Source organism: Bufo gargarizans, chromosome 2 (assembly GCF_014858855.1).
Source record: "Bufo gargarizans isolate SCDJY-AF-19 chromosome 2, ASM1485885v1, whole genome shotgun sequence".
Lineage (NCBI taxonomy): Eukaryota > Metazoa > Chordata > Amphibia > Anura > Bufonidae > Bufo > Bufo gargarizans.
Genome location: NC_058081.1, coordinates 388,115,267 through 388,142,961, shown reverse-complemented (window position 1 = coordinate 388,142,961; position 27,695 = coordinate 388,115,267). Strand labels below are relative to the sequence as shown.

At 46.3% G+C, this 27,695-nt stretch overlaps 1 protein-coding gene across 2 annotated transcripts in view; it reads right to left on the bottom strand.

Annotated features, from left to right (window-relative positions):
* Positions 1–27,695, bottom strand: part of FAM193B (family with sequence similarity 193 member B) — a 61,256-nt gene that overhangs the window by 9,291 nt on the left and 24,270 nt on the right. Inside the window, exons 7-10 of one of the 2 annotated variants that reach the window (XR_006387659.1) lie at positions 26,520–26,747; positions 17,305–18,184; positions 15,595–15,867; positions 3,031–3,106 (exon numbers count right to left, since the gene is read on the bottom strand). Coding sequence is in view for 1 of the 2 variants with exons in the window: in XM_044277716.1 (XP_044133651.1) it covers positions 3,031–3,106; positions 17,305–18,184; positions 26,520–26,747 (1,184 nt within the window). In the remaining variant the exon portion in view is untranslated. The remainder of the gene's footprint in view (positions 1–3,030; positions 3,107–15,594; positions 15,868–17,304; positions 18,185–26,519; positions 26,748–27,695) is intronic. The other variant, XM_044277716.1, reaches the window with a different exon arrangement.

Here is a 27,695-nt window from a genome sequence, read left to right as displayed (position 1 = left end):
TGAGGGCAATATCGCTCTTATGTAAAGGGAAACATCTGCGTTTCTTCTCTTGAAGCCCTTCAAATACAGAATCAACCATCGACTTATCTTCTAGTTCTAAAGTGGAATGAATAGCCTTTAATAGATTGTCCGTATCTTCCACCGGGAATAAGCTTTTTCTATCTAACTTTTCCAGAGGATGAGGAATGCGTAGATATAAACATCTTCAGATCCTGATCACTGTCTATGGAATCCACTTCTGATGACCAAGCCTCTGTGGAATTCTTCTGACGTTTACAAGATTTTAAAGATCTAACTCCGACCTAATGAGATACTTTATATTCTTTAGGAAACAAGGTGATTCTTCCGAAACAGTTTTATCTATGCATTGCTGGCACAGCCTTTTAGCGTAAGAGGAGGATAAAGGGCATCCACACAGCGCACATTCTTTGTTTTTTCGTTTTGCCAAAATCTTTCTGGGTCTTGTCTAAAAATAAATAAATGACCAAACATCAATTCAGTAAAAAGAACTGGGCACTTACCCCAAATGTCTTCAAACATTAGCTTAAGTACCGGCAAAAGAACCTCTCCTTCTGCCGGGTGGGGTCTTTTTTCTTCCTCCATGAGGCTAGGAAGATATTAGAATGTGAGACAGAAAAAATAAATCACAGAAACTCTGGAGATATGGAAGGCGAACCAGACATATAGAATTTACCAGCAGGACTGGTATTATACAGGAGAGCAGAAATAAACTTCACGGGAGGCAGACAACAGACCTGCCGGCGTGCGCTCTCTTAAGAGACCCTCCTCCTCCGGAAGCCATGCATTTAGCACGACCCCGAAACCGGAAGCGCGCCCGTGGAAAGCACGCCACCGGAAGTGCGTCACATGGAACGCACATGCTTACCGGAAGTGTCCTCGTGAAGCGCACTTAGCCGCTCTGCCCTCAGAATTCACACGCGGAAAAATGCCTCGATCAGGCCGCGTGAATAGGAATGCATCACCCCCCTGGGGATGCTTCCTTTTCTCTCTCCAGTGTTGCATGGCATTACTCCCCTGGAGGGGCACACACACCCGCCGCAAACACCGGATTGAGGCCCCGGACCTCCACCGGCACCTAGGGTCCTGCCAGCCCAACCTATGGGTGATATACCCCAGTAGGTATGTTACCAACTAGTCCTCCAGAACCTCTGGGACTTGCAGAGTAGCGGTACCTGAAAGAAAACTGCAGGTTCCCCACTCCAGGGACAGGAAACCACTGAGGTGGGAGAGAGGCTCCACCTTTTTATTCTGCAGCTTTCCTGTCCCTGGGGCCGGATCCTCTCTCCCTGTGGTGCTGTCGTGGGGGAAGGGAAAAGTGGGTATGGTTAGCTATGTTTCTCTCCAAATTTACAATTGCAACTTTTTTTTTAAAGTCGCAAAAATGTTGCATTCTCACTCCAGGAGGAGGGTAGAGTAAGGGTACTTTCACACTTGCGTTTTTCTTTTCCGGCATAGAGTTCCGTCACAGGGGCTCTATACCGGAAAATAACTGATCAGGCATATCCCCATGCATTCTGAATGGAGAGTAATCCGTTCAGTTTGCATCAGGATGTCTTCAGTTCAGTTGTTTTGACTGATCAGGCAAAAGAGAAAACCGTAGCATGCTACGGTTTTATCTCCGGCGAAAAAAACTGAAGACTTGCCTGAATGCCTGATCAGGCATTTTTTTCCATAGGAATGCATTAGTGCCGGATCAGGCATTCAAAATACCGGAATGCCGGATCCGTCATTCCGGTCTGCGCATGCGCAGACCTTTAAAAATGAAAAAAAAAAAAAAAAACGGATCCGTTTTGCCTGATGACACCGGAAAAACGGATCCGGTATTGCAATGCATTTTTCTGACTAATCAGGCATTTTTCTGACTGATCAGGCATTTTTCTGACTGATCAGGATCCTGATCAGTCAGAAAAATGCCTGATCAGTCAGAAAAAATGACATCCGTTTGCATACAGTTTGCCTGATCAGGCAGTCAGTTCAGGCAACGGAACTGCCTGCCGGAATCAAACAACGCAAGTGTGAAAGTACCCTAAGAAAACTGAAGTAGCTTCTCTAGACAGAAGTGTTAGGTCTAAGTACAAGCCAAATTTATCAAGTAACATGAGACAATTGATAAATGTGGCACAAAGTACTCCAACACAGACTCAAGCAAATTGACTTCAAATATTCCCCTCATGATAAATTACACCCTTTGTCTACAGTAATTGTTAGTTTTTCCTGGTAGGATGTTTGCCTTTACTGGTGTCTGCTGTCTACATATTCAGTATTGCGGTGCAACATAAAATTATAGATATGCTTTAAAGAGGAACTCCAAATGCAGAGCAATGACAATTTTAGAACATGGTATAAAGTTTGGCATACCATTAATTGCTGCTTTCCAATAAGGGTATGGCTACACTGGTAGTGGCCAGTATCGCATAGTAGCTGTGATCCCATAGAAATGAATGGGATTGCCCTGCTAGTAGCAAGAAATCCAGCAGTTCCATTCATTTCTATAGGATCACCACTTTTCTGCGATCCTGGACCCAACCAGTGTCTCCATGTAGCTGTACCCTTAGGGCACGTTCACACTGCAAGTCTGACATGTATTTTATTACAAGATTCATCACAGAAATGAAACCCTTACACTCAGATTTCTGCCAAGGATGTGCAGCAGACCTGCCCGAGGGATATCCCCATAGTTAATCAATGGCACTCATGGTTGGCTTTTCAGTGCAAACTAGCATGCTACTTATTTTTATTTCAGCACCAAAAATTGGCCTGTAAGTTCTCGATTGCATGTGAACACAACAGAATCAGTGCAGAAATCTGTGAACCTATTAGAATTAATTGGGACGTTCAGAGTTAGAGATGGGAGAACCCTAACCCTCTTCTATAAGTCAGAGTGAAGAAATCCTAGAAAGAGAATTGCCCACACTAGATGACTCCAGTGACCATGACCCTGGCAGTGTGGCCCCAAACTACCATGCACTTTACCTGAATAACGCATGCTTTTTAACATAATATCCTCACCTTTTAAAATACTCAACTTCTCTGTCAATTTCATCCATTTCCATGCCGTCTAAATCCTTTGGAAGGAACACATCATCTAAGAGAAGAATAGTCAATAATGGGTTAGCGTTCATACACATTATGTTTTGCCCATTTTATATATATTTTTTGGGGCAAAAAAAAAGTAAAAAGAAACGATAACGTATATTATATTTATCTATTGTCAGGTTAAAAATAAATGCAGGGCAAAACCTGGTGTCAATGAACTGCTTTTTCTCTTTTGTAAGTGCAGTTTTGTTATGGATTTAAAGAGGTTCTATCACAGTTTTTTTTTTTATAAACTAAGTACCTTTGCAAGCGGGAGACACTCTGCTGATGCTGCTAAAACTTTTATAATTTTTTTTCAGGCGCCCCATGGCTGCCCCGTTGTGCCCCGGTTCTGTTTTCGCACCCTGTATGCTAATAGATAGCATCGGTACAAGGAGGAGGAGATGCTGGCACTTCTGTGGCGTAGTTCTCTGTGATTGGACTGCGCCACAGCCACGAGACTCCCAAGAAGCACTAGCGTCACATCCTCCATGTACCGATGCTATTAGCATACAGGGTTCGAAAACAGAACTGGGGCACAGCGGGGCAGCCAAGGGGTATTTGATAAATAGAAAACTTATAGCAGCATTCTTGTAAAGGTACTTAGTTAAAAAAAATAAACGTGAAAGGTCCTCATTACTTTTATGGGCAGAAAAATGACCTATCTAGACCAGGCAGGGAAGGCAGTCTGATGCCTTCCTTCGTTATTGCGGCTGCCTTCCGTGAGAGCCTGTGAGATCCAGCTCTCACAGGCAGGAAGCTTTAAGTGTACAGTGAGTAATACACTTAGAGCCAATGCATTACAATACAGAAGTATTGTAATGCATTGTAAAGGGGATCAGTCCCCAAAAGTTGAAGTCCCAGAGTGGGACAAAAAATAAAAAAGTGAAAAAAGAAATTTAAAAGTAAACAAAAATAAATAAAAAAATAAAGCCCTCATTTTCACAAAAGAAAGTAAAAAAATAAATAAAAATTAGGCAAAAAAATAAAAGTAAACATATTGGGCATCGCTGCGTCCATATCGACCTGCTCTATAAAAATATCACATGATCCACCGGTCAGGTGAACAACTTAAAAAAAAAAAATAATTTATATATATTTATATATATATATATATATATATATATATATATATATATATATATATATATATATATAGTGTAAAAAAAAAGCCATTTCTTTTCACCTTGCCTCCCAAAAAGTGTAATACCAAGTGATCAAAAAGTCTTGTGTACCCCAAAATGGTACCAGTCATCACATCCTGCAAAAAATGAGCCCCTACCTAAGACAATCGCCCAAAAGATAAAACGGCACACAAAAACAAGATTTTATTCTGTTCAAAAATGATTTCACTGTGTAACACTTAAAAAGAAAAAAATTTATAGACATATTAGGTATCGTTGCGTCCATAACAACCTATAAAAATATCACATTATATGCCCTCTCAGGTGAATGCTGTAAAAAAATTTTTTATTAAAAACTATGCCAAAACAGCCATTTCTTTTCACCTTGCCTCACAAAAAGTTTCAAACCAAGCGATCAAAAAGTCTTATGTACCCCAAAATGGAAACAGTCACCTCATCCCGCAAAAAATGAGCCCCCACATAAGACAATCACTTAAAAAATAAAAACCACTGGCACCCATAAACCTAGCCATCAAAATCTGCACTGCAAAAGCCGTATGGCGCTCCTTCCTTTCTGAGTCCTGCCATGTGCCCCCACAGCAGTTCACCACCACATATGGGGTGTTGCCGTATTCAGGAGAAAATGGGTAAGAAATTATGGGGTGCTTTTTCTCCTGTTACACCATGTGAAAATGAAAAATTTTGGGCTAAACATTTTATTGGAAGAAACAAAATTTCATTTTTACAGCCAAGCGTTTCCAAATTCCATAAAACGCTTAGTGGGTCAAAGTGTTCAGTATCCCCCCCTTAATATATTCTTTAAGGGGTGTAGTTTCCAAAATGGGGTCACTTTGACGGTTTCCACTGTAGGGGTACGTCAGGGTCTCTCAAATACAAAATGGTGCCTAAAAACTATTCTAGCAAAATCTGCCTCCAAAATCCATATGGCGCTCCTTTCCTTCTGGCCACTGCCACGTGACCCATATAGCAGTTTACCGCCACATATGGGGTATATTTGTGTAAACTGCTGAGTAATATATATTAATGTTTTTTTTTTGCTGTTAACCCTTGCTTTGTTGCAATAAAAAAATGATTAACAAAAAATATACCAAAAAAGTTCACCTCCATTTTCCTTTAATTCTTGTGGAACACCTCAAGGGTAAACAAAGTTTGTAACATCAGTTTTGAATAATTTGAGGGGTGTAGTTTCTAAAATTGGGTCATTTATGGGTGGTTTACCTTACGTAAGCCCCTCAAAATCACTTTATAACTGAATTGGTGCTTAAAAAAATGGTTTAGGAAATTTTCTTGAAAATTAGAAAAATTGCTTCCAAACTTCTAAGCAGTCTAAAGTCCTAAAAAAATAAAATTACATTTACAAAATTATGCCAACATAAAGCAGACACATGGGAAATGTTGATTGTTAACCATTTTATGAAGTATTATTATCTGTCTCATGCACACAACCGTTGTTGTTTTGCGGTCCGTTTTTCACTGATCCGTTGTTCCGTATCAGAGTTTTTTTTTTTTTCTCCAAGTCCTCTTCCATTCTGTTATTGCACAAAACATATCAGTTTGGTTTTCGGATCCGTTTTTTGCGGATCGTATACAGAAACAGTAACTTATTAATTACCAAACACATGACCAATATGGGCTGGGCATAGCATTTCTACAGTATGGATCCGCAAAAACTAGATTTTTGTACTCACCGTAAAATCGGTTTCTCTTCCGTTCATTGGGGGACAAGGGCATTGACCATGGGTATAGCTGTGGCCGTTAGGAGGCGGACACTAAGCACACAAAGTGTTAGCTCCTCCCTCTTCAGCTATATTCCTTCCTTCAGGGACCAAGCTAATCAGTTTAGTGCAAAATTAGTAGGAGAAGCCAGATATAAGAAAAATCACATTATGTGCAAACCTAGAACCACACAGGGCCGAAAAGGCCCATAAACAAAAAACTGCGTGGGAGCCGTGTCCCCCAATGAACGGAAGAGAAACAGATTTTACTATGAGAACAAAAATCTAGCTCTCTCATCCGTCTCATTGGGGGACACAGGCTTTGACTATGGGACATTCCAGAGCAGTCCCTGAGGGTGGGCTTAACTTCAACCCCCCTGCCAATCAGAGAACCGGTGACTGCAAAAAACGACGCCCCAAAGAAGCGTCACAAGATGCAGAGGTGTGCACCCTGTAAAACTTAAAAAAAAAGTATGCAAAGATGACCAGGTTGCTGCCTTGCACACCCCAAGAGCCTCCCACTGCGCGAGCCAAATGAGCAGTCACCCAGAAGGGCAGTGCCCGGTCCTTAACGCGGTACACTTCCACAATAGCCAAAGAAATCCATCTGGAAATGGAAGTCTTTGACGCTGCCAGCCCTCGTCTCAACCCTTCTGGAATCACAAACAGGGAAGCCGTCCACCTAAAAGATGCAATCTGGGACAGATAGATACCCACTGCACGCACCAGATCCAGAGAGTATAGAGCGACTGCTTTTGAGGATGAGACGGTCCGGACAAAATGAAGGAAGAATAAGCTCCTCGTTTAGATGGAATGTCGACACCACCTTCGGCAAAAAGGACTGCACAGGGCGAAGGAACACCTTATCCTGATAGAGGATCAGAAAGGGCGACAGACATGACAGAGCCGTGAGCTCTGACACTCTACAGATAGAAGTAATTGCAACCAAAAAAAGCCACCTTATAAAGACAGGAAGCGCAGCGACACCTGCTGCAAAGGCTCAAACGGAGAAGATTGGAGAGCGATGAGCACTAGATTAAGATCCCAAGGATCCGACGGAGGAAGGAAAGGGGGCGCAACATGCGCCACCCCCTGCAGAAAAGTCTGAACCTCCGAAAGCAAAGCTAAATTTTGCTGAAAAAGAATGGAGAGAGCCGACACTTGCCCTTTGAGAGAGCTAAAAGCCAGCCCCAAGTCCATGCCCAACTGCAGGAAAGCCAAAAGTCACGGCAAAGAAAAACGAACGGGGAGAAAGCTGTCTCCGCTTGCACCAACTAAAGTAGGACTTCCAAGTCCGGTGGTAGATTCTGGAAGACAACGGCTTCCTGGTCAGAATCATGGTCTGGACCACTGCATCAGAAAACCCACGTGCTTTCAGTGCGGCGGCTTCAACAGCCATGCCGTTAAATGTAGCAACCCTAAATTAGAGTGGAAGATCGGCCCCTGCGACAGCAGGTCCTCCCGGAGAGGAAGACGCCAAAGTTAGTCAGGGAAAAGCGCGACTAGGGATGCGTGCCACAGCTTGCACGGCCAATCTGGGGCCATGAGAATGACGGGCAGTCCCTCAGACCTGATCTTTCTGAGAAGCCGCGGAATGAGCGGAAGAGGCGGGAACACGTAAGGAAACGTGAACCGACTCCATGGGATCACCAGTGCTTCGCATGCCAGGGCCCTGAGGTCCCTGGACCATGCAACAAAGTCCTCGACCTTGTTGTTTAACCATGAGATCCACATCTGGCTGACCCCACCTCTCGCAGATGTCCTAGAGGACCTGCGGGTGAAGAACGAGGCTCTCCCGGTTGAGAAAGTCTGCGATCCAGTTGTCTACACCTGGAATGTGAACTGTCGACATGACTGTTGGGCTACGGGTGCCGTCCTGGTGATTGATGTACGCCACCGCCGCGGAGTTGTCGGACTGCACCTGCACCAGACAACCCCTAAGATGGTCGGCTCAATATTGCAGAGAGACCATTCACCATCTGAAGGCCCGGTGCACTGGGGCAAGGAGATGCATTGGCCGATACAAGGAGGCTGGGGAGCGATCCCAGCTGAACAGAATGGCTCGCTGAAGCGTTCTGGTATGGAATTGAGTATAGGGAAGAATCTGCAGACAAAGAGCAGATAGTGTCCAGATAAGTCAACCGCTGCAATTGATAAAGACAAGACTTCTGCCTACAGGATCGCCACGATCCCCCTGGCATGGAGCAGGGCCATGACTGCCGCCAGAACCTTCATAAATACCCTGGAAGCTGTGGCCAGGCTGAATGGGAGGGCTACAAATTGGTAGTGAAATGGACCCACTGCGAGCCGAAGAAACCTCTGATGACAGGCGCATATAGGCACGTGAAGATATCGTCCTTGATGTCTATTGAAGACAGACACTCGCCCGGTTCCATGGACGCAATGACCGACCTCAGTGACTCCATCTGGAATCTGCGGATGCAAAAGGAAACTGTTGCGTGCCTTGAGGTCCAAAACGGAACAAACCATCCCCTTTTTTGGGAACCACAAAGATATTGGAGAAAAACCCCTGAAAACAGTCTTGCGCAGGAATTGGAACAATCACATCTTGCTGCTGCAGCAGCGTGTGAATTGCCAGTAAAAAAAGAATCTGCGTTTCCTCGGTCTTAGACGCCTACACGATATATATCCAGAAGTGTCTCCATTTTGTTTTAGAGGCTGTGGCGAGGTGGGTTCTATGATTCACACATGGTGGTCATGCCATGTAGTAAAGAGATTCTGGGATAGGGTGATTCATTTGATTTCCTCGGTCTTAGACTGTAACTGCCCCAAGACAGTGCCCTTCTGTCTATTGGGTGACAAGCCTCACAAGCTTCCTTACGCCAAATTCAAGCTTGCCCAATTCATTCTTCTGGTGGCGAGGATTCACATTGCCTTTAAATGGCGCTCTGACTCATTATCCTTCCCAGCTGTCGTGGATAGGGTCAATAAAATACTAATATTTGAAAAGCTGTCGGCTATCCGCACCGACGTGCATGCTGCTTTTGAGAAAGTGTGGGAACCCTGGCTAGCTTCTCCTCACTCTCCAGAGGTTAGATATAGTATTTCCCTATGATCTGAGCTTCTGTATGTCAGATTGATATATTCTTACTTATTCTGCCATAACATGCATTGCTTATTGTGCTATGCTCTATGTATAAACCCAAGAGACGTACTTGTAATATGTCACCTGTTATGTGAATTTTTCATGTAATTGCCTTCCTTTTTATTGTGCAAAAAACCCAAATAAATGGTTTTTGAAACTAAAAAAAAGAATCTGCGGCTCTGGGAGAGGCCGGAGGAGGCAACCGAAAAAGAAAAAAAAAGAAAAAAAAAAAAAAAAAAAAAGACGGAGAGGAGGATTTGAAATCCAGCTTGTAGCCCTCTGCAATAACCTCCCTCACCCACACATGAGACGTGAGCCAGCCGAACATGCCGAAACACATGAAGCCGGCCGCCCTCCTGAACAGAGGGTCCCGGGAGCCGCCCATCATGCAGCGGAGCTCTTAGGGTTAAAGGACTTGGAGCCCTGTTGACTGGAATTTTGGGAAGGCCACGGCTTGAAGGAAGGCTTGCGCTTCTGGCCTGCGGTCGACTTATCGGACGCTCCCTTGGCGACGGAAAAACTCTGAAAGGGACAAAAAAAACTTCTGCTTTTTTTACTTATTAGACCGCCCCCTGTTCTGTGGTAAATGGGTGCTCTTACCACCTGTAGCCCAAAATGATCTCATCCAGGCGCTTACCGAAAAGTCTACTGCCGGTAAAGGGGAGGGCCATCAGGGTCCGCTTTTGAAGCAATATCTGCCGCCCAGCATGAGAGCCATAGGGTACGGCGAATAGCCACCAACAGGGATGACGAGCAAGCCAACCTGACTGCACAAATTTATGCACTGGCATGCGAGAGCTGCAAGGCCACATCTGCAAGTTTCCCCCAAGGGGACTCCTGAGTCGAGACCCTGACGTAAATTACTTGCCCACTCTCCCATAGCCCCCAAACACTGGCTGCAGCGCTGTGCCCACTGCTTCAAAGGCAGATTTTGCAAACACTTCCAGCTTCTTATCTTTGATATCAGAAAAAGAAGCCCCATCCGCCATTGGCAAGGTAGAATGTTTAGCCAGTCGGGAAACTGGCAGGTCAAATCCTCCGGAAAAAGATGTTCAAGCGTTTTGGCAACATGAAATGTTTATCAGGGAATTTCCACTCCTTGGAGAGAGGAATCAAACTCCTGGTGGCTGGGAAACACTTGTGCGAATGACGGGACTTCCTAAAGGAAACACCCGTGCTGGCAGATGACGGAGCTGGATCCTCAACCTGCAACGTCTCAATAACTGCCGTAATAAATTGTCCACCATGGAGGATATTTTGGGCGACTGACCCTCCAGTGAGACAACATCCTCATCTGACCCTCTCTCCTCAGAACATGCCTCTTCAGCTGAGGACATGTCAGAGTGAGACTCTAGCAGGAGGAGGAGAGCCCGAGGACACAGAACCCCTTTTGGGGGCGGAAGTTGTGGCCGTTTAGTGGGGCGGCCGCGATGGGCGCGAGCCTCATGCTCTCCAGAGTCGGACCAGTCAGAGGACTTCCTTGAAGTCTTCTGCCCCACTGGTTGCAGCTGGATAACCACCTTGGTGAGGGACGATACACCGGAACAGAGGGAACTTTCACGGGGGCGGCCGTGGTGATGCGATTGCTGTCGGGAGACAAGGAGATTTTTCGTGAAACTCACCAGTAAAATCTTTTTCTCGTCTTTTCCATTGGGAGACACAGACCATGGGTATAGCTTAGGCCATTACTAGGAGGAGACACTATGCAAATAAGAAAAAACAGCTCCTCCTCCACTGGCTATACCCCCATGCTCCAACAGGAGGACCTCAGTGCGTGCAAAAGCAGTAGGAGAAGGAGACCAAAAAAAAATATTAAAGAAAAACAGAACTGAGGAATACCGCCATCGGGCCGTTAACTACAAGGTCCCAACAGAATTGAACCAACCCCTCCTGCAACAGACAAGAATGGATGGGAGCTGTGTCCCCCAATGGAAAAGACAAGAAAAAGATTTTACAGGTGAGTTTCACAAAAAAAATCTAATTTTCTCGCCCATTCCATTGGGGGACACAGTCCATGGGGTGGGAAGACCAGCACCTCCAGAGGGAAACGTCCAACGGTAAAACAGGAACCACAGCCTGCAATACCTTGCGCCCGAGGGCAGCATCAGCCGAAGCCACAGAGTGCAGCTGGTAAAACTTTGTAAAGATATGTAAGGACGACTGGGTGGCCGTCTTACAAAGCTATGATGCAGAGGCTCGATTGCGCCTAGCCCAGGAGGCCCCCACCGCCCTGGTGGAGTGCGCGGTAACCCCAGCCGGGGGAACCCTACCCCGGGACCGATAGGCCATGGCAATAGCTGACCGAATCCACCGAGCTACGGTGACCTTGGAGGCCGCCAGACCCTTACGAGGCCCTTCGGGAACCACGAAAAGGGAGTCCAAGCGGCGAAAGGGTGCCGTAACCGACAGGTACACCCGCAAAGCACGGACAACATCAAGAGAATGGAGAGCGCGCTCCTTGGGGTTCGCCGGGGAGGGGCAAAAGGAGGGCAGGACTGTGTCCTCATTAAGGTGGAAGGCGGAGACCACCTTGGGTAAAGAAGGAGGGACCGGGCGCAGCACCACCTTATCCCTGTGGTCCTTAGAGGAAAGGGCGGCCAGCTCCGATAACCTCCTAATAGAGGTGATGGCCACCAAAAAGACCACCTTCCAGGTGAGAAGACTCAGGGAAATTTCCCGCAGGGGCTCAAAAGGAGCCATCTGGAGGGAAGACAGAAACAGGTTCAGATCCCAGGAGGGCAGGGGAACATACTTTCAGAGACCGCTGAAAGAAAATGGCCAGAGCGGAGACCTGACCCTTCAGAGAGCTCAGGGACATTCCCATGTCAAGGCCCGACTGGAGAAAGGAGAGGACCACTGGAATGGAGAAACGGAGGGGAAAAATGCCTATCTTCTCGCAAAAGGCAAGAAAGGCCTTCCAGGTACGATAATATATCCGGGAGGAATCTGGCTTCCTGGCTTTGATCATGGTCTTCACGAGGTAGTCCGAGAACCCCATCTTCTTCAAGATAGTGGTCTCAAGAGCCACGCCGTTAAACAAACTGGCTGTAAATTCTGGTGGAAGAGCGGTCCTTGAGACAGAAGGTCCTCCCTGAGAGGAAGAGGCCACGGAACGTCTGCCAGCATCCGGGTGACCTCCGAGAACCAGGTGCGGCGAGGCCAATCGGGGGTGATGAGGATGGTCAGGATTCCTTCTGCCGCGACCCTGCGAAGAACCTTTGGGAGTAGAGGCAGTGGTGGGAAGACAGAGGAGTGCAAGGTCTTGCCACGGAGACACAAGAGCGTCCACCCCGTACGCCTCTGGATCCCGAGCTCAGGCCAGGAACGTGGGAACCTTGTTGTTGAGCCTGGACACCATCAAGTCCACGTCCGGGGGCGGCCCCAACGGCGACAGACGTCCTCGAATACATCCGGATGCAGAGAGACCACTGTCCCGGATCCATCCTTAGGAGGTGAAGCACACTGCTGCACGTTTTCTGCCGGGGAAAGAATAAAGAGTATCCATGCGCCTTGTGGCAGAAAAACGCTGATTAGGGTGCTCCCAGGCCTTAGAAAGGACCTTGGCGAACTCGCCATGAATGGGGAAAGTGACTGCCTCTGGTTTCCTGGAATGGAACAGTGGGAATTCCTGGCTACTAGAGGAAGGAGGTTCCCCCTGGATGTCAAAAGTTGTCACAGAACGCCATGATCAGGTCTGCCACCATGGTGGACCGCTTAGGCGATGGTTCCAGCTCTGTGTCCTCGTCCAAGCTGGACCTTTCCCCTTTAGACCTGTAGTCCCTGCGAGGGGGAGAGTCTGAACACGCCTCCAGGCGAGGGGAAGAAGCAGAGTCATCCGAGGAGGGATTCTGCTGTGTAAGCTGCCTTCTTAACGGTCGAGCGTCCTCTGTGGGGGGGACCGGGAGGTGGAGGGTGCTGACCACAGGATCCGTGGCCGCCATGCGTTCCATAAAGGCCATGGTGGCACGCGAAACTTGGGCTAAGTCCGCGGCCGTCCTAGCTATGGCCGAGGCCCAGGAGGGCTCTGCGGGCGCCAAAGGGGCGGAAGGGGGACTGGGCTGGTTTGGGGGAGGAGGAGGATGATCCTGTCCCGAGGCAAGTCAAGAGTCACAGGAGCCTGTGACCGATCGTGGCAAGCAGCATACCTTACAGGGTCCCAGTGGGGCCCGAGTTGCCGCCTTCGATTTTTGGGAGGCCCCAGGTTTTGGCATGATGGTGACAATCTCGGAGTCAGGGTCTCCTACCGTTTTGCAGAACGCAAAATCTGTCCTACCGCAAACTGTGAGGAGCAGCCACGCGTGGAGAAGCGCTGAGGCAAAGCGGAAGCGATGGAGCTGACGTGATAGGCTCCGCCCCGCAGTCGTGTCGCAGATCGCACGAAACCCGCGCGGGACATTTGAAAAGGCAGACCCCGGCTCCCAAAATGGGGTCCAACGCCAGAGGTGCAGGGGTTAATGGGCCCACCGAGCCGAACGGGTGAGAACTAAGGGGCGCAGCAGCCTAGTGCTGCGGAGTAAAAAGAGGAATAGCCACTCCTCCCTGATCTACAGGCAAGCCCTAAGAAACAGTGTTACACAGGGAGCACGGGGGGGGGGGGGGGGGGTTGCAGGAGAGCCGCATGTACTTATCTGCGTCCTGCAGTCTTCACCCTCTGCTCCAGACCAGTAGGGTTTACCTCTTCAGTCAGCTGGCACAAGGAGTGGCAGTGATCTGGATAGAGGGTAGGTGACCCTGGAGCTGCAGGTCAATCCCGGTTCCACTTATCTTATGGGGGGGGGGGGGGGGGGAAATGGAGGTAGCCAGGGACATCCATTCGACCCTGCATCCTCTGTTGAGGGAAAAAAAAAAAAAAACTGGAGTAGAAAAAATAAAATACAGGGACAATCCTGCAGGAGTGTCACCTCCTTAACCGACACTAAGCTAAAACTGAGGTCCTCCTGTTGGAGCATGGGGGTATAGCCAGTGGAGGAGCTGTTTTTTCTTATTTGCATAGTGTCTCCTCCTAGTAATGGCCTAAGCTATACCCATGGTCTGTGTCCCCCAATGGAATGGGAGAGAAAGAGGTTTTTACGGGAACCTCTGGTCCTCCTTTTCTTCCGGAGAGCGGGAACGAGCAGGGGGTTTGGGTGACCCGCTGGTCTCCCGTCTTCTGCTGACAAACGCCCCAATATATTCACAATAGCTTTGTTGGTATTGGAGACATTCTGTACCACCCTAGACAGGGAACACACCCATTCCAGTTCTTCCGTAGGTTGGGCAGCGGGAAGCAATGGGTCCGGAGCCGAGCCACTTGATGGCGGCGCAGCACACACAAAGCAGTGGGAGTCTGACTGAGGGAATGGAAATTTTGCGCAGGCAAAATGAGGCACCAAAGGGACCGCCTGCTTCGGGACATGGGGCCTGGGTTCAGACATAATGACACCCCTGTCACCCCAATGAGGCAAATGGATAGGTTAGGCCCCGCCAGAAGGGACAAACAAAACGTACCCAGCCTGTGTCCCTCCAAGCAGCCAACACCATCAGCGTCCTGCCAGGTGCTTTAAATCACGGAAGTGGGTGGAGCACACTCTCCCTCTGCTCTGACACTGGTGTCAGGGCAAACAGAAGCTCTGCCCCCAAAAATGCTGCTGCCTCTCAGTGGCCGTCAGGCCCCGCCCACCAGAACACACATCCGCATCCCTGGCTGAGCCCAGACGCTGGCCAGGGAAAAAGTAAGCCGCGGGGGGGCCCTGCAGGGGTAGGTCGCACAGAAGCCAGGGCCTCAATTAATAATGGCCCCGGCTGCCCCAGCAGATGCGCTGGCCAGGAAGTGGAACTCAGGAGGAAACTTCGCCCCCTCTCCTCTTCTCAAAATAAAGCCTTTTAAGGCTATTAAAACTTAACTTTTACTATCATTAATATAAAACCTTACTATAAGCGAATGTGAGCAAAAGAAAGGAAGTTAAAACTATCTAATGTCGTTAGTTCTAAGGCAAATTGGTCTGCCAATACAGAGTTCTAGTGTGTAACGGTATGGGGAGTGCGCCCCCGACCGACATTGCATTTATAGCAAATTTGCCTTAGAACTAACAGGACATTAGATAGTTTTAACTTCCTTTCTTTTGCTCACATTTGCTTATAACTAGTAAGGTTTTATATTAATGATAGTAAAAGTTAAGTGAGGTTATTAGCCTTAAAAGGTTTTATTTTGGTGATTTATATAAACCCTTCCCAGATAGGGTAGTGGTTGTTTAGTGTGTGCTCTCCCCGACACGTTCAGCCACTGTGGAAAAGTAAGCCCCCAGTTGTAGGCCCCAAATGGAACCGGGGCCTCAATTACCAATGGCCCTGTGGACACGGCGATGAGGACGACGACGCCGGACCAAGGACCACGCGTGTGGCCAGACAGCAGGAGCTGCCCTTTGAGCCCTGCACCAGGTACCATTTAAAACATTTACCAGGCTCCCATTACCACCCATAGTACCTAGGACGATCATCACATGGGGGGAGGAGAGGATACTAGAGGGGGCACTGTGGGCAGTCTCCTACTCACCTGTCCAAAGTCTTCTGCCCCCGTGGCTCCAACTGGATCACCACCTTAGTTTGCGGCCCCTTGGTGAGGTATGCTACACCGGAAACAGAGGGGACTTTCGTTGGGGCGTGGTGATGCGCTTGCTGGTGGGAGACAGAGGTTTTTACAGGGACCTCTGGTACTCCTTTTCTTTTAGAGAGCGGGAACGAGCAGGGGGTTTGGGTGACCCCCTGGTCTCCCATCTCCTGGGTAGGAGTGCAGGCAGTTTTTACCCGGACTGCCTGAAGCTTCCCGCTAGAAAAAAAAGAGACAAAATTAGTAAAATCAGCAGACCTGCAACGCAGGAAGGTCTGCCACCTACAGACACTAAGCTAAAACTGATTAGCTTCATCCATGCAGGAAGGGATATAGCTGAAGAGGGAGGAACTTACACTTTGTGTGCTTAGTGTCTGCCTACTAGTGGCAACAGCTATACCCATGGTCAAAGCCGGTGTCCCCCAATGAGACGGATGAGAAATACGGGTGAAATACGGATGTGTTCCGTATTTTTTGCGGACCCATTGACTAGAATGGGGCCTCAGATCGTGATTTGCGGACAATAATAGGACATGTACTACTTTTTTGTGGAACGGCCATGCGGACAAACTGAAACGGAAAGCACACGGAGTAACTTCTGTATTTTCTACAGCCCCATTGAAGTGAATGGTTCCACATAAGGTCCGCAAAAACCCCCGAATGGAAGAGGAAAGAAAATACGTTTGTGTGCATGAGCCCTTAAAATTTGAAAAATGTAAATTTAGAAAAATTGTGAATTTATCCAAATTTGTGGATTATTTTATAGATAAAGGTAACATATATAGACTCAAATTTACCACTGTCATGAAGTACAATGTGTCACAAGAAAACAATCTCAGAATGGCTTGGATAAGTAAAAGCGTTCCAAAGTTATTACCACGCCAGATTTGCTAAAAATGGGCCTGGGATTTAAGGTGAAAAGTGGCCCGGTACTGAAAGAGTTAAAGGGCCACCACCATCAAGATGTTTTTATCATATATTAAACAGCATATATGTAAATATTCTATGATTTTTATTACTCCATATATTTTCTTCCTGTCATGGCTCCTTAAACTTCTTTCTTAGTATGGAAACAACCTTGCTTGACTTTCTCAGACCATCACTGTGGCCAGAGAAGGAAGGGAGTGAGTGACTCAATTGAAGCACCACACTGATAAGTGCAATGCTCTTCTCTGTGCATCTTTGGCTATCAAAAGAACGACAGAGCTGCCATACAGATATCCCAATTCTACTAACAGATGGCATCTTTCCCTTACAGCTGCAGTAAACTAACAATGGGTTATTTATCTCTGACGGCTACAGAAGGACAGTATTTTATATTTAATATTCAGTTGTATAGAACTGCTGAAATGAAACTGTTGTCTACTAGGCTGACGTCTGATATATCCTTGACAATTTAACCATTGAGCAGCAGTGGCATGATGCACAGAACATAATACAACTGCCATCCTCTGTAATTGACAGTTATAGGCTTTCGGTGGTCAAATAGTCAAGGCCAAAATCAGGCTTCAGCTGCGGTCAAATAGAAGATGTTCCCCCCTCTAAAACCTAGGTGCATCCTAAAGGGTGAAAAATATAAAGCCATGTCAGAAAAAAAAAAAAAAGAAAAAAAAAAAAAAACAACAAGTTAGATACTGGGAAATTGCTACAACACACCAACTGAGATATTGGGTTTATCCATCTTGTTCTTGCTTTTCCTGGATTTGCTTTTACTACCACTACTGGATTTTACATCAGTCCTCTCAGATCCACCAGATTCATTCTTATCTTTTTCAGGCCTAAAATTAACACAATTCACAGTGTCTGGTCCTTGTCTTGAAATGTCCTCTATTTTATCAAGTAAGGGCCTCTCTTGGGCTTTTGTTCCTTGTGAAGTTATCGTGGCCAGTAAAACCTCTCCATTACAAGGCTCACACTTTCGTGTCTGGAGGCTTTGCTTTTTGCTCTTCTTTACACGACTGCCAGTTACTGACTGTGCCAGAAGTCTCTGATTTTCAGAACTGGAAAGAACCTTGTTTGGTGCAGAGCCACATATGTCCGGACTTTGTCCTGATTCAGAGTTCTTTTGAGATTGAACCCAGATCATGCGAGAGAGATTTGGTACAGCACTTAACCTCTTAACACCACCATTTTCTGCAGATTGGGAAGAAAGGTTGACATCATCATCTGACAGTTTTGCTTCTTGACTCTTAGAGACACTGAGAGTAAGAGGTGTAAGATCAAGATCAATCTCTTGGAGATCAGAAGAACCATTGAGGTGTGACAACAGGTTTTTTTGTTCCAGCACTGCTGCTTTTTTAGGGAAGTCATTGACATCAAGATTCAGATCATAGACACTAAAGCTGGCTCTAATTGAGTCTTTGATGGTATTCTTGATTTCTTCAAGCCGACTGGTCAGGAAGCTGTTCACCCTTTCTAACTCAAGCTGAGGCCACTGAAGTAACTTTTCCCCAGAAGATGGCGTTTCAGCTTCTTCAACAGTTGAGCAATAAACATCAGAAGATTTCTGGCCACCAGCCTCCTGAAGTGCCTTCTCCTATGGAAAATATAGATTATAATTTAGAATCAGATTTTTGTAAATGCATTATTTGGATTTAAACTAATGAAAAAAAGGAACCCGCACACTTTGCAAATTCCTCAGACAAGATCAAATAGGTTGAAGGAGCCAAGATGGCAGTTTGTAATGAAGATAATTAAATGTTTGGTGACTCGAGTAAGGAAGGGCGTACATTGATAATATTTGTAATATTTAGCAAAAAACCCTCACCTGATAAACTTGATGCCACTCCAGTGGGGGTGCTCTTCATCAGTCTATATTTACTATGCTGCAACAATGCCTCGCTGATCACGGGCCTTAAGCTACTTTCACACTGGCGTGTTGGCTTTCCGTTTCTGAAATCCGTTCAGGGCTCTCAAAAGCGGTCGAAAACAGATTAGTTTTGCCCGAATAGATAAGGATCCACTCAGAATGCATCAGTTTGCCTCCGTTCAGTCACCATTCCACTCTTGAGGCGGACACCAAAACCCTGCCTGCAGCGTTTTTTTGTCCGCCATGTGGTGCGGAGCAAGACAGATCTGTCCTGACACACAATGCAAGTTATTTTTTTCTGACAATACAAAATGGATTCGTCCCTCATTGACTTTCAATAGTGTCCATGACGGATCCGTCATGGCTATATAAGACATAATACAACCGGATCTGTTCATGACAGATGCATTCGGTTGTATTATTGTAAGGGAAGCGTTTTTGCAGATCCATGATGGATCTGTAAAAAACAGAATTAGACTTACCAGTAATTCAGTTTCCATGAGATCATCACGACGGCATACAAGGAGATTGACCCCTGTAGGGGCAGGAACAGGTTAAATACCCCCCTCCCACCACCAACACCAATGCTTCCAAAATTACACAGAGTAACCCGGTGATGAAAAAACAACGAACAATAGAGAATGTATTACTTCATACCTTCTGGAGACCCTCCAAAACAAAACAAAAATTGAAATATATGTAGGGAGGGAATAACATGCCGTCGTGATGATCGCATGGAAACTGAATTACCAGTAAGTCTAATTCCGGTTTTTCCATAGCATCATCACGATAGCATACAAGGAGATATACAAAATATATCAGTTAAGGGAGGGCTACGGCCTGGAGGACTTTCCGTCCAAAGGACAGATCAGAGGATCTGGAAAGATCCAGGCGGTAGTGTATTATAAATGTATGGATGCTAGACCAAGTGGCAGCTCGACATATTTCTTCCAGGGAGGCGCCAGCTCGCTCTGCCTGAGAGGAAGACATGGCCCTAGTGGAATGGGCCCTAATGTTGACTGGACATGGAAGATTTAGAATTTGGCAACACAGGCAAATGGTTTCCTTGATCCATCTCGCCATAGAAGACCAGGAGGCCTTCTGGCCCTTGTACTTTCCTGCAAAGAGTACTAGTAAGTTGTCAGATTTTCTGAAGTTTTCGGTAGCAGATATATAGTTTAGAACTGCCCATCTAACGTTCAGAGAGTGGAAGGAAGACATTCTGTCATTAGAGGGGTGTTGCCAAAAGGGAGCCAGAGTAATTTCCTGTCTCTGATGAAAGCTGGATACAACTTTAGGGAGAAAGCCTGGGTCGAGTCGGAGAATGATCCCATCATCCAGGACACGAAGGTAAGGTTCCCTAACGGATAGAGCCTGTAACTCGCCTAATCTGCAGGCTGAGGTTATTGCAATTAGGAAGGTGGTTTTTAGGGACAATAATTTTATTGGACAATCGGCAATGGGTTCAAATGGTGGTAGAGTGAGACCCGTAATGACAGTATTTAAATCCCCGGAGGGGACACGGGAGGTGATTGTTGGACGAAGTCTGCTAGCTGCTCTAATGAACCTTCTGACCAAACGATGACTAGCTATAACTTGGTCGAAAAAAACAACTTAAGGCCCCATGCACACGGCCGTTGTTCACGGCCGTGTGCGGGCCGTGGAACTGCGGCCTGGATCCCTCCTGAGAGCAGGAGCGCCCATGTCACTGGTTGCTATGACGCCGTGCGCCCTCTGCTGCCGCCGCAATACAGTAATACACTGGTATGATCTATACCAGTGTATTACTGTACTGTACCGGCAGCAGGGAGCGCACGGCGTCATAGCAACCAGTGACGCCGTGCGCTCCTGCTCTCAGGAGGGATCCAGGCCGCGGTTCCACGGCCCGCACACGGCCGTGTGCATGGGGCCTAAGGCTGAGATTTGGACCTTCAGGGGAGAGGGTCTAAGCCCCAGGTCGAGACCCTGTTGCAGGAAATCCAAGATTCTTTAAATGTTGGGTCTATGCAGGTGTGGCAATTTTTTGCCACTCCAGGAGCAGAAGCGCTTCCAGATTTTAAGTTACTTTTTTCCCCTAGAGGCTTTCAAGGTAGTTATAACCTTATCTGATAAGCCCTGTCGTTTTAGAGTCTGGGTCTCAGGATCCATGCTGCTAGTTTCAGAAGCTGTGGGTTTGGGTGTAGAACCGGACCCTGATGGAGTAGATCCTCCGTATAGGAAGGGGCCAGGGATTCTGGAGGGAGTATCTCTGGAGAGATGCAAACCAGCAACTCTTCGGCCATAGGGGAGCGATCACGATTACTGTGGCTTTGTCCTGGTGAATTTTCTGGATTACCTTCGGAATTAAAGGAAGCAGAGGGAAGGCATAGCATAGCTTCCAATGAAAACGGATGGCAAAGGCGTCCAAGGCGTGAGGTCTGTCCCTGGGGTTTAAGGAACAGAATGTCTCCACCTTTGAGTTTACCCTGGTGGCGAATAGGTCCACATCGGGCATTACCCCACTTGTCTACCACCAACCTAAATGTCTCTGAGCTTAGGGACCATTCCGTATGATCGATCCTGTGGCGGCTGAGGAAATCCGCTTTCAGGTTCAGCGTTCCCTTCAGATGAATTGCAGAGATGGAGGCCACTTTCTGCTCTGCCCATTATTTTTTTTTCGTTGTCAGCGTTTGAAGAGTTGTTGATCGCGTTCCCCCTTGATGGGAGAGGTTAGCGATGTTGTCTGATAGCACTCTTATATGGTGAAGACGTAGTATTCCCTCTGCTGCTTTCAATGCCTATCAGACTGCTCTCAGTTCCCTGAAGTTTGACGACTGGGATTTGATTGATTGTGGCCAGATTCCCTGAAAAAGATGATCCCCTACCTTTGCGCCCCAGCCGGACAGACTTGCGTCCGTTACTACTTGTATTAGGGGAGTTTTCTGCCAGGGAGTCCCCTTGGATAAGTTCTTGTGATTCTTCCACCAGTTTAGGGACTGAAGTACCCGAATTGGTAGGATTAAATCGATGATCCAGGGAGGATTGACGACTGTTCCAGACGCCCAGGATCCAAGACTGAAGAGGTTTTAAGTGAATCTGGTACCAGGGAACTGCCGGGATACAGGATGTTAACAGACCTAACAGACTCATTGCTTCTCTGATTGAGCATGACCTCTTTCTTCTGAAAGGATTAGATTTTTTGCTGAAGAGTCGAGATCTTGTCTTGAGGTACGAATACCGCTCGCCTTCGGGAGTCCAGGGTCATGCCTAGAAAACTGACTTTTCTTGAGGTGGTGAGGATGGACTTGTTTTCATTTATAATCCACCCGAGGTTGTTTAGGATGGAGAGAAAATATTTAAGATCCGAGTTGATCTGATAGAGATCTTCGCTGAACAGGAGAAAGTCGTTTAAGTAGGGTACCACCATAAGTCCCTTTCTCCTGACGAAAGCAACCATCTCTACCACCACTTTGGTAAAGATCCATGGGGCCGATGAGATCCCGAGGGGGAGGGCTTTGAACTGAAAATGATGAATTTTTCCTGTTACATCCTGGATTGCGTACCGAAGAAAACTCTGGAAGTCGACGTGAATAGGAATATGGTAGTAGGCGTCTCGCAGGTCTATTGTACACATGAAGACGTCTTTGTTTAGGAGTGGTATCGTAGCTGCAAGGGTTTCCATTCTAAATTTCGGGTAAAGAATACATTTGTTTAAAGGTTTCAGGTTTATGATTGTTCGAAATGTGCCTTCTTTTTTCCTGACTAGGAATAATGTTGAATAGTATCCCCGGCCCCTTTCTGGAAGTGGAACTGGAGTGATTACATTCGTCAGATTTTGGACTCCCTGCCAAAGGTTGGGTTGAAAACATGTTAGCGAAAATTTGTTTGGGGGTTTTGAAGACCACTCTATTTGATAACCTGTTCCGATTATTCTGGAGACCCAGGGATTTTGAGAAATAGATTCCCACTCCTCCAGGAAACTTAAGAGTCTTCCCCCCCACTACGGCGTCATTGTTTGTCGGATGGTTTCTGGTGGGAAGAGGATTGACCTTTCCCCTCTTCCCCTTTGGGGTAACTCCAGCAACCCGACTTCCCTTTCCCCCTGTAGCTTTTCTCTTGACCGGAGGAAGAGCGAAAGGGAAATCGGCGCCTGAAAGGACGATCCTCCGGAAACCCTTTCTTTTTGTCAGTGGCTTTTTCTAAAATTCTGTCCAGGACTGGGTTGAAAACGCACTCCCTGGAAAAGGGTATTAAGCAAAGTTTTAATTTTGAAGTCTTGTCCCCGGACCAGCACTTCATCCAAAGTGCCCGTCTGGGCGAGTTGGCAAGCGCCACATCTCTGTGGAGTATCGGACCGACTCAGCTGAGGCGTCCTCCAGGAAGGCAGTAGCAGAATTTAAGAGAGTAAGGGAATTGAGGATTTCTTCTCTAGACGTTTTATTCTTTATATGATCCTCTAATTCTCCCAGCCAAAGAAACATGGATCTAGTGACGGAAGTAGCCGCAATGTTAGTCTTAATATTAAACATAGCAGCCTCCCAAGATTTCCCGAGGAGGCTGTTGGCTTTACGATCCATGGAATCCTTGAGCTGGGAGGCATCCTCAAATGGGAGGGATCTCTTTTTGTTCACCTTAGCAACCTGAACATCTATTTTGGGAATCTCACTGAAGATCTTGGATTCTTCGGGATCAAATAGTAACCTGTTCTTAAAAAAAGTAGAGACTCCCAGATGTCTTTCAGGGTCTGCCCATTCTTCCAAAACCATGTCTCTAATGTTCTCGTTTATGGGAAACACACGTGTTTTTTTTTTTTTTAACTCTTAACCCTCCAAATATTTCTTCCTGTATGGAGTGGGTACGTTGTCCTCCACACTCATTATGGATCTGACCGCTCTGAGTAGGTCGGACATATCTTCCATAGAGAAATAGAATCTGCGGCCACTGTCCACAGAGTCCGAATCGGAGACTCTTTCCCCCCCTTCCCATGACTTGGCCGAATGGACGCTCTCATCCGCTATGGCCTCAGAGTCAGAAGAGGAAGGTGACCTAGCACGCTTCCTCTTGGTTTGCGGTAAATCAGAGGGATTAGCGGATAGGTGGGCCAGCAGAGATCGAATTTCATCCTGTATCATAGATTTAAGTTCCTCTTTCAAAGAGGGTGCTTCGTCAGGTACAATTTTTCTTTATATATAATTTTTGCAAAGCTTCTTGGGATAATTGTCTGGAAGTTTGCCATTACAGAGAATACATCTGAGGGATCTCTTGACCTTTTTTTTGAGTCTCCTTGGACACCTGAAAGGAGGAGAAGGTTGCTATAAGGGGACGGTCAGAGGAAGGGAGAGGGGGGGGGTGGATCCAGAGAGGTGTACACTGGAGCCAGAGGCCTGAGGAATCCCCCAAATGTAACATCTGCACATAAAGTGGGCCTCTCAAGAGATAGAGAGGAGACCCACAACATTATCTCCAGTGATAAGCAGTTAAAGACCAACAGTAAGCCTTATACAGGAGGATCAATATTCTCCCCCCCCCCCTATTTGCCGCAGGAGATGGGGAACAGCAGACTCCCTGACCATGCAAAAACACCCCCTGAGGGGACTCACGGATGGCGGCAGTGGTGGTTCGGTCTCCTTAGGAGAGCGTGCGTACGTCTCAGAAATCGCGGCAGGATACTTTGCCCTCTCAGTTCCCCGATGGGTCAGCAGGAGAGGCAGGTGAGGGGCCCCAGACTTCTCAGGCCAGGAGCATCCATTGAATGTCGGGGCTTCGGCTTTGAGCCGGGCCGGACCCCGCCTACGTCACTCCGGAGCGCCGGACGTGACGTCACCACATATGCGCCACAGGCGCCGGGCACGCAACCCTGCTGAAGCCTCGGTAGGCCAGGAGGGAGCCGTCGCCCTGGGAGCAGGCCCTAGATATCACCAGAGTGAGTATTCCCATAACACCCCATAGCAGGATGCCAGCAATTTTGTCAGGTAATAAAGAAATCATTGTAGTTCCTAGCTTCATCTCCCTGCATACAGGGAGACCTTTCTCTGCCCTGTCCTCTGTACGGACAGGAAACACTGGTGTTGGTGGTGGGAGGGGGGTATTTGACCCCTGACCTCTGTAGGGGCAGGAACAGAGAAAGGTTAATCTCCTTGTATGCTGTCGTGATGATGCTATGGAAAAAACGCTAATGTGAAAGTAGCCTTAGCAGGCATGTCATCAATGCATTAAATGGATAGAAAGACTGGTGGGATGGACCGCAGCAGATTTATTTTGTGAGAAACGGGTCTGTTTTTTATTTTATGACTTTCCCTCCATTTAGTGAATTTTCTTCTGAACTCCGAAGATCTAATGAAACAAGACTAAATGACTAGACACTTTTTATGCCACTCTTGAAATGTGGATGGAAACCTTGATGTGGTTAGCTAGGTGAGTAGGTGTATGCCAGATTTATCTAGTGCAGAATTGGCGCAGTCTCACTCCAGTAGAGGGTGACATATAAACTGGAGTAACAACTCTAGACAAGAGTGTCCATTGTTAAAAGATGCACCAAATCTGTCAAAGAACATGCAATGTTTGATACTTTGGTGCAAATTACTGTCATACAGACTTAAAGGGATTCTGTCACCACCTTTGAGCGTACATAACTGCTCATATGGCTCTGTAGGTCTCCTAGAGGCCGTTATAACCATAAGAATAGAAAATATGAACGTCCTTTAAAACTTCTCCTTTATTTTGCAATAAATGATTCAGCAGACAAATCCACTTTGTATACAGTGATTGTTTAACAATCACTGTATACAAAGTGGATGTGTCTGCTGAATCATTTATTACAAAATAAAGGAGAAGTTTTAAAGGACGTTTATTGAATCTGAAGCCGTCTTTCTTCATATTTTCTGCGCTGTCTAACTCGGACTCACCCAAGGCTTCAGGAGTCGGGAGTAATACAGACCAAAGAGGTGATCTGGAAAAAGTATGTGTGCAACATAAGAATAGAACCAAGAATACAAGATGAGGGAGGGGCAGGGCTCCACGAATGATAAGTACCGCCCCTTAGGCTCTTTTCCAAGCTCATTACCATATTCCCAAAAAAATTGAGGTATAGTTAGAAAGCCATGTAGGAGACTTACAACATTATATGAGCAGTTATATACGCTCAATGGTGGAGATAGAATCCCTTCAAGCAACGCAGACTTCAACAACTCATGATAACTCTTCCAAGATTTTTTTTTAACAACCCGTCACTTATTTGTTGAGTTTGGCATCTAGCAAAGGACCGTGGTTTTGGTCCGCATCCGATCCGTCAGTTCCGCCCAAAAAAATTAGGACAAGTCCTTTTTTTCACCGTTTCGCAGATATGTGAAGGAGTGAAAAATGGTGGCAAGATCTCAACCAATATCTGTGTTTTGTGGATCGCAAAACTGGCGATGAACCCTTAGAAAAAAAAAATTGCAGCCTTTTTTTGTACACACAAAGCTGTCTCTTAATAGCTCTTAATACAATTTTTTCTTGTAGTTTTCTTAAAAGGTGAAATGTACAAAAAGGATAATATCCAATAATATCCTTAATTTCAACAGGATTAAAACACCCCATGAAGGTAATATACCCCCAAACCCTTTAAACTCCCTAAAAGCAGACATAATTATGACTACCACTACGTCACACAACTTTTTAAAATCAAAAAGGGGGAAATGTATGAAAATTGGTGTAAAGTAGAACTGGCTTAGTTTCCCATAGGCAATCAGTTTTTATTTTTTACACCAACCTTGAAAAATGGTAGATGGAAATTAATTGGTTGCAATAGGCAACTAAACCAGTTTTCCTTTACACCAGATTTGATAAGTCTGCATGATTGTGTTTTTTTCAATGGTGGCAATTATTTTTTATTAAAATAAATCCCCTGTCCTTCCACTGCAGCTTCTTTTATTACACACCTGGGGGGGGGGGGGGGGGGGGGGGGGCTGGGATGTTTTATAACCCTCTGACTTGAAAATAAGTCAAAAATTCCTGAAGGACATCTCTCCTTTACCTGTGTTAAGGGTAAAAATAATTTGTTTTTTCCCCTTGCCTTCGCAACCCTTCCTCTTAGGCCTTTTACCTTTTTCTTCAGCTTATGTCGTGCCCTCTTGGCTGCTTTGTTGCTGCTAGTGCTCCTAGGTTCAGAGCTGTTGATAAAGTCAAGGAGTTCATCTACATCACGATGGTCCACAGCCTGCTCCCCCGGAGCATGTCTCTTCTGCGGTACCTCCTCTTTTCTCTTAGTCAAACGTGATCGAAGTTTCTCACGCATCTCTGGGTAATTTCGACTAGTTGGGGCTGGAGGTGGCTTCAAAGACAAGAAATTTATCACATTTTTTTATTTTGAATATTCATTCATATAGAAAAATTCATATTCAAATGGCAGGAGGATGCACCTTAGATTACCATTTTGGTCTTTTAATAGCCTGTTTGGAATGGTTTTAAAGTGAACCTGGCATGTGATTTCTGTTGCCCTAATTGAGAGCAGGATACAATAGATGGAGAGAAATTGATTGTACACAAACTTCTGTCAATCATCCTATGTGGGTGGGGTAATCAGGACTCTCACTGTCGCTCTTCGGAGTCCCAGCAGGATCTACTGTGCTTTTTACTCAGAAATCCTGCTCCAAATCACATAAACCTCTATATATCACAGAGCTCAGCTTCTCTCCCTTTACGATATGCTCCTGTCATGTAATCACCTGACAGGTTCACTTTAAATTAAAAAAACAAAAACAATATTTTCTATAATACCTCATAAAGGAATTAAACAATGATTCCTCTAGTCATCCAAGATGCAACATTTCAACTTCCACTGGAGCTTTCAAATTGCATATAGAGAAAGACTTGTCAGTCAATCAGAGCAGGGTAGGGAGAAGCCGCGGCCACCAGGCACTTCTCCCCTTGACCACCCCTGTTTAAAACAAAGTGTTCTCTGCCAAGCAAGTTTCCATTTATACATGTATAGGAGCGTCAAATATATTTTGACTGGAGCAGAGCCATGTTAGTAAATCTACTTCTACAACCCTAGACATCTGTTTTGTGGTTTTTTGTGGTCCAAAGAGGCGTCATTCTCCTAATAGGCATCTCTTGTGTTGATGACATGAGCTAAGGATACTTTCACACTTGCGTTGTTAATTCCGGTATTGAGATCCGGCAGAATGCATGACGACTAAACGGAAACTTCTTTTCCGGTATTGAGATCTCAATACAGGAAAACAATAATGCAAGTGTGAAAGTAGTCTAATTAGCATAT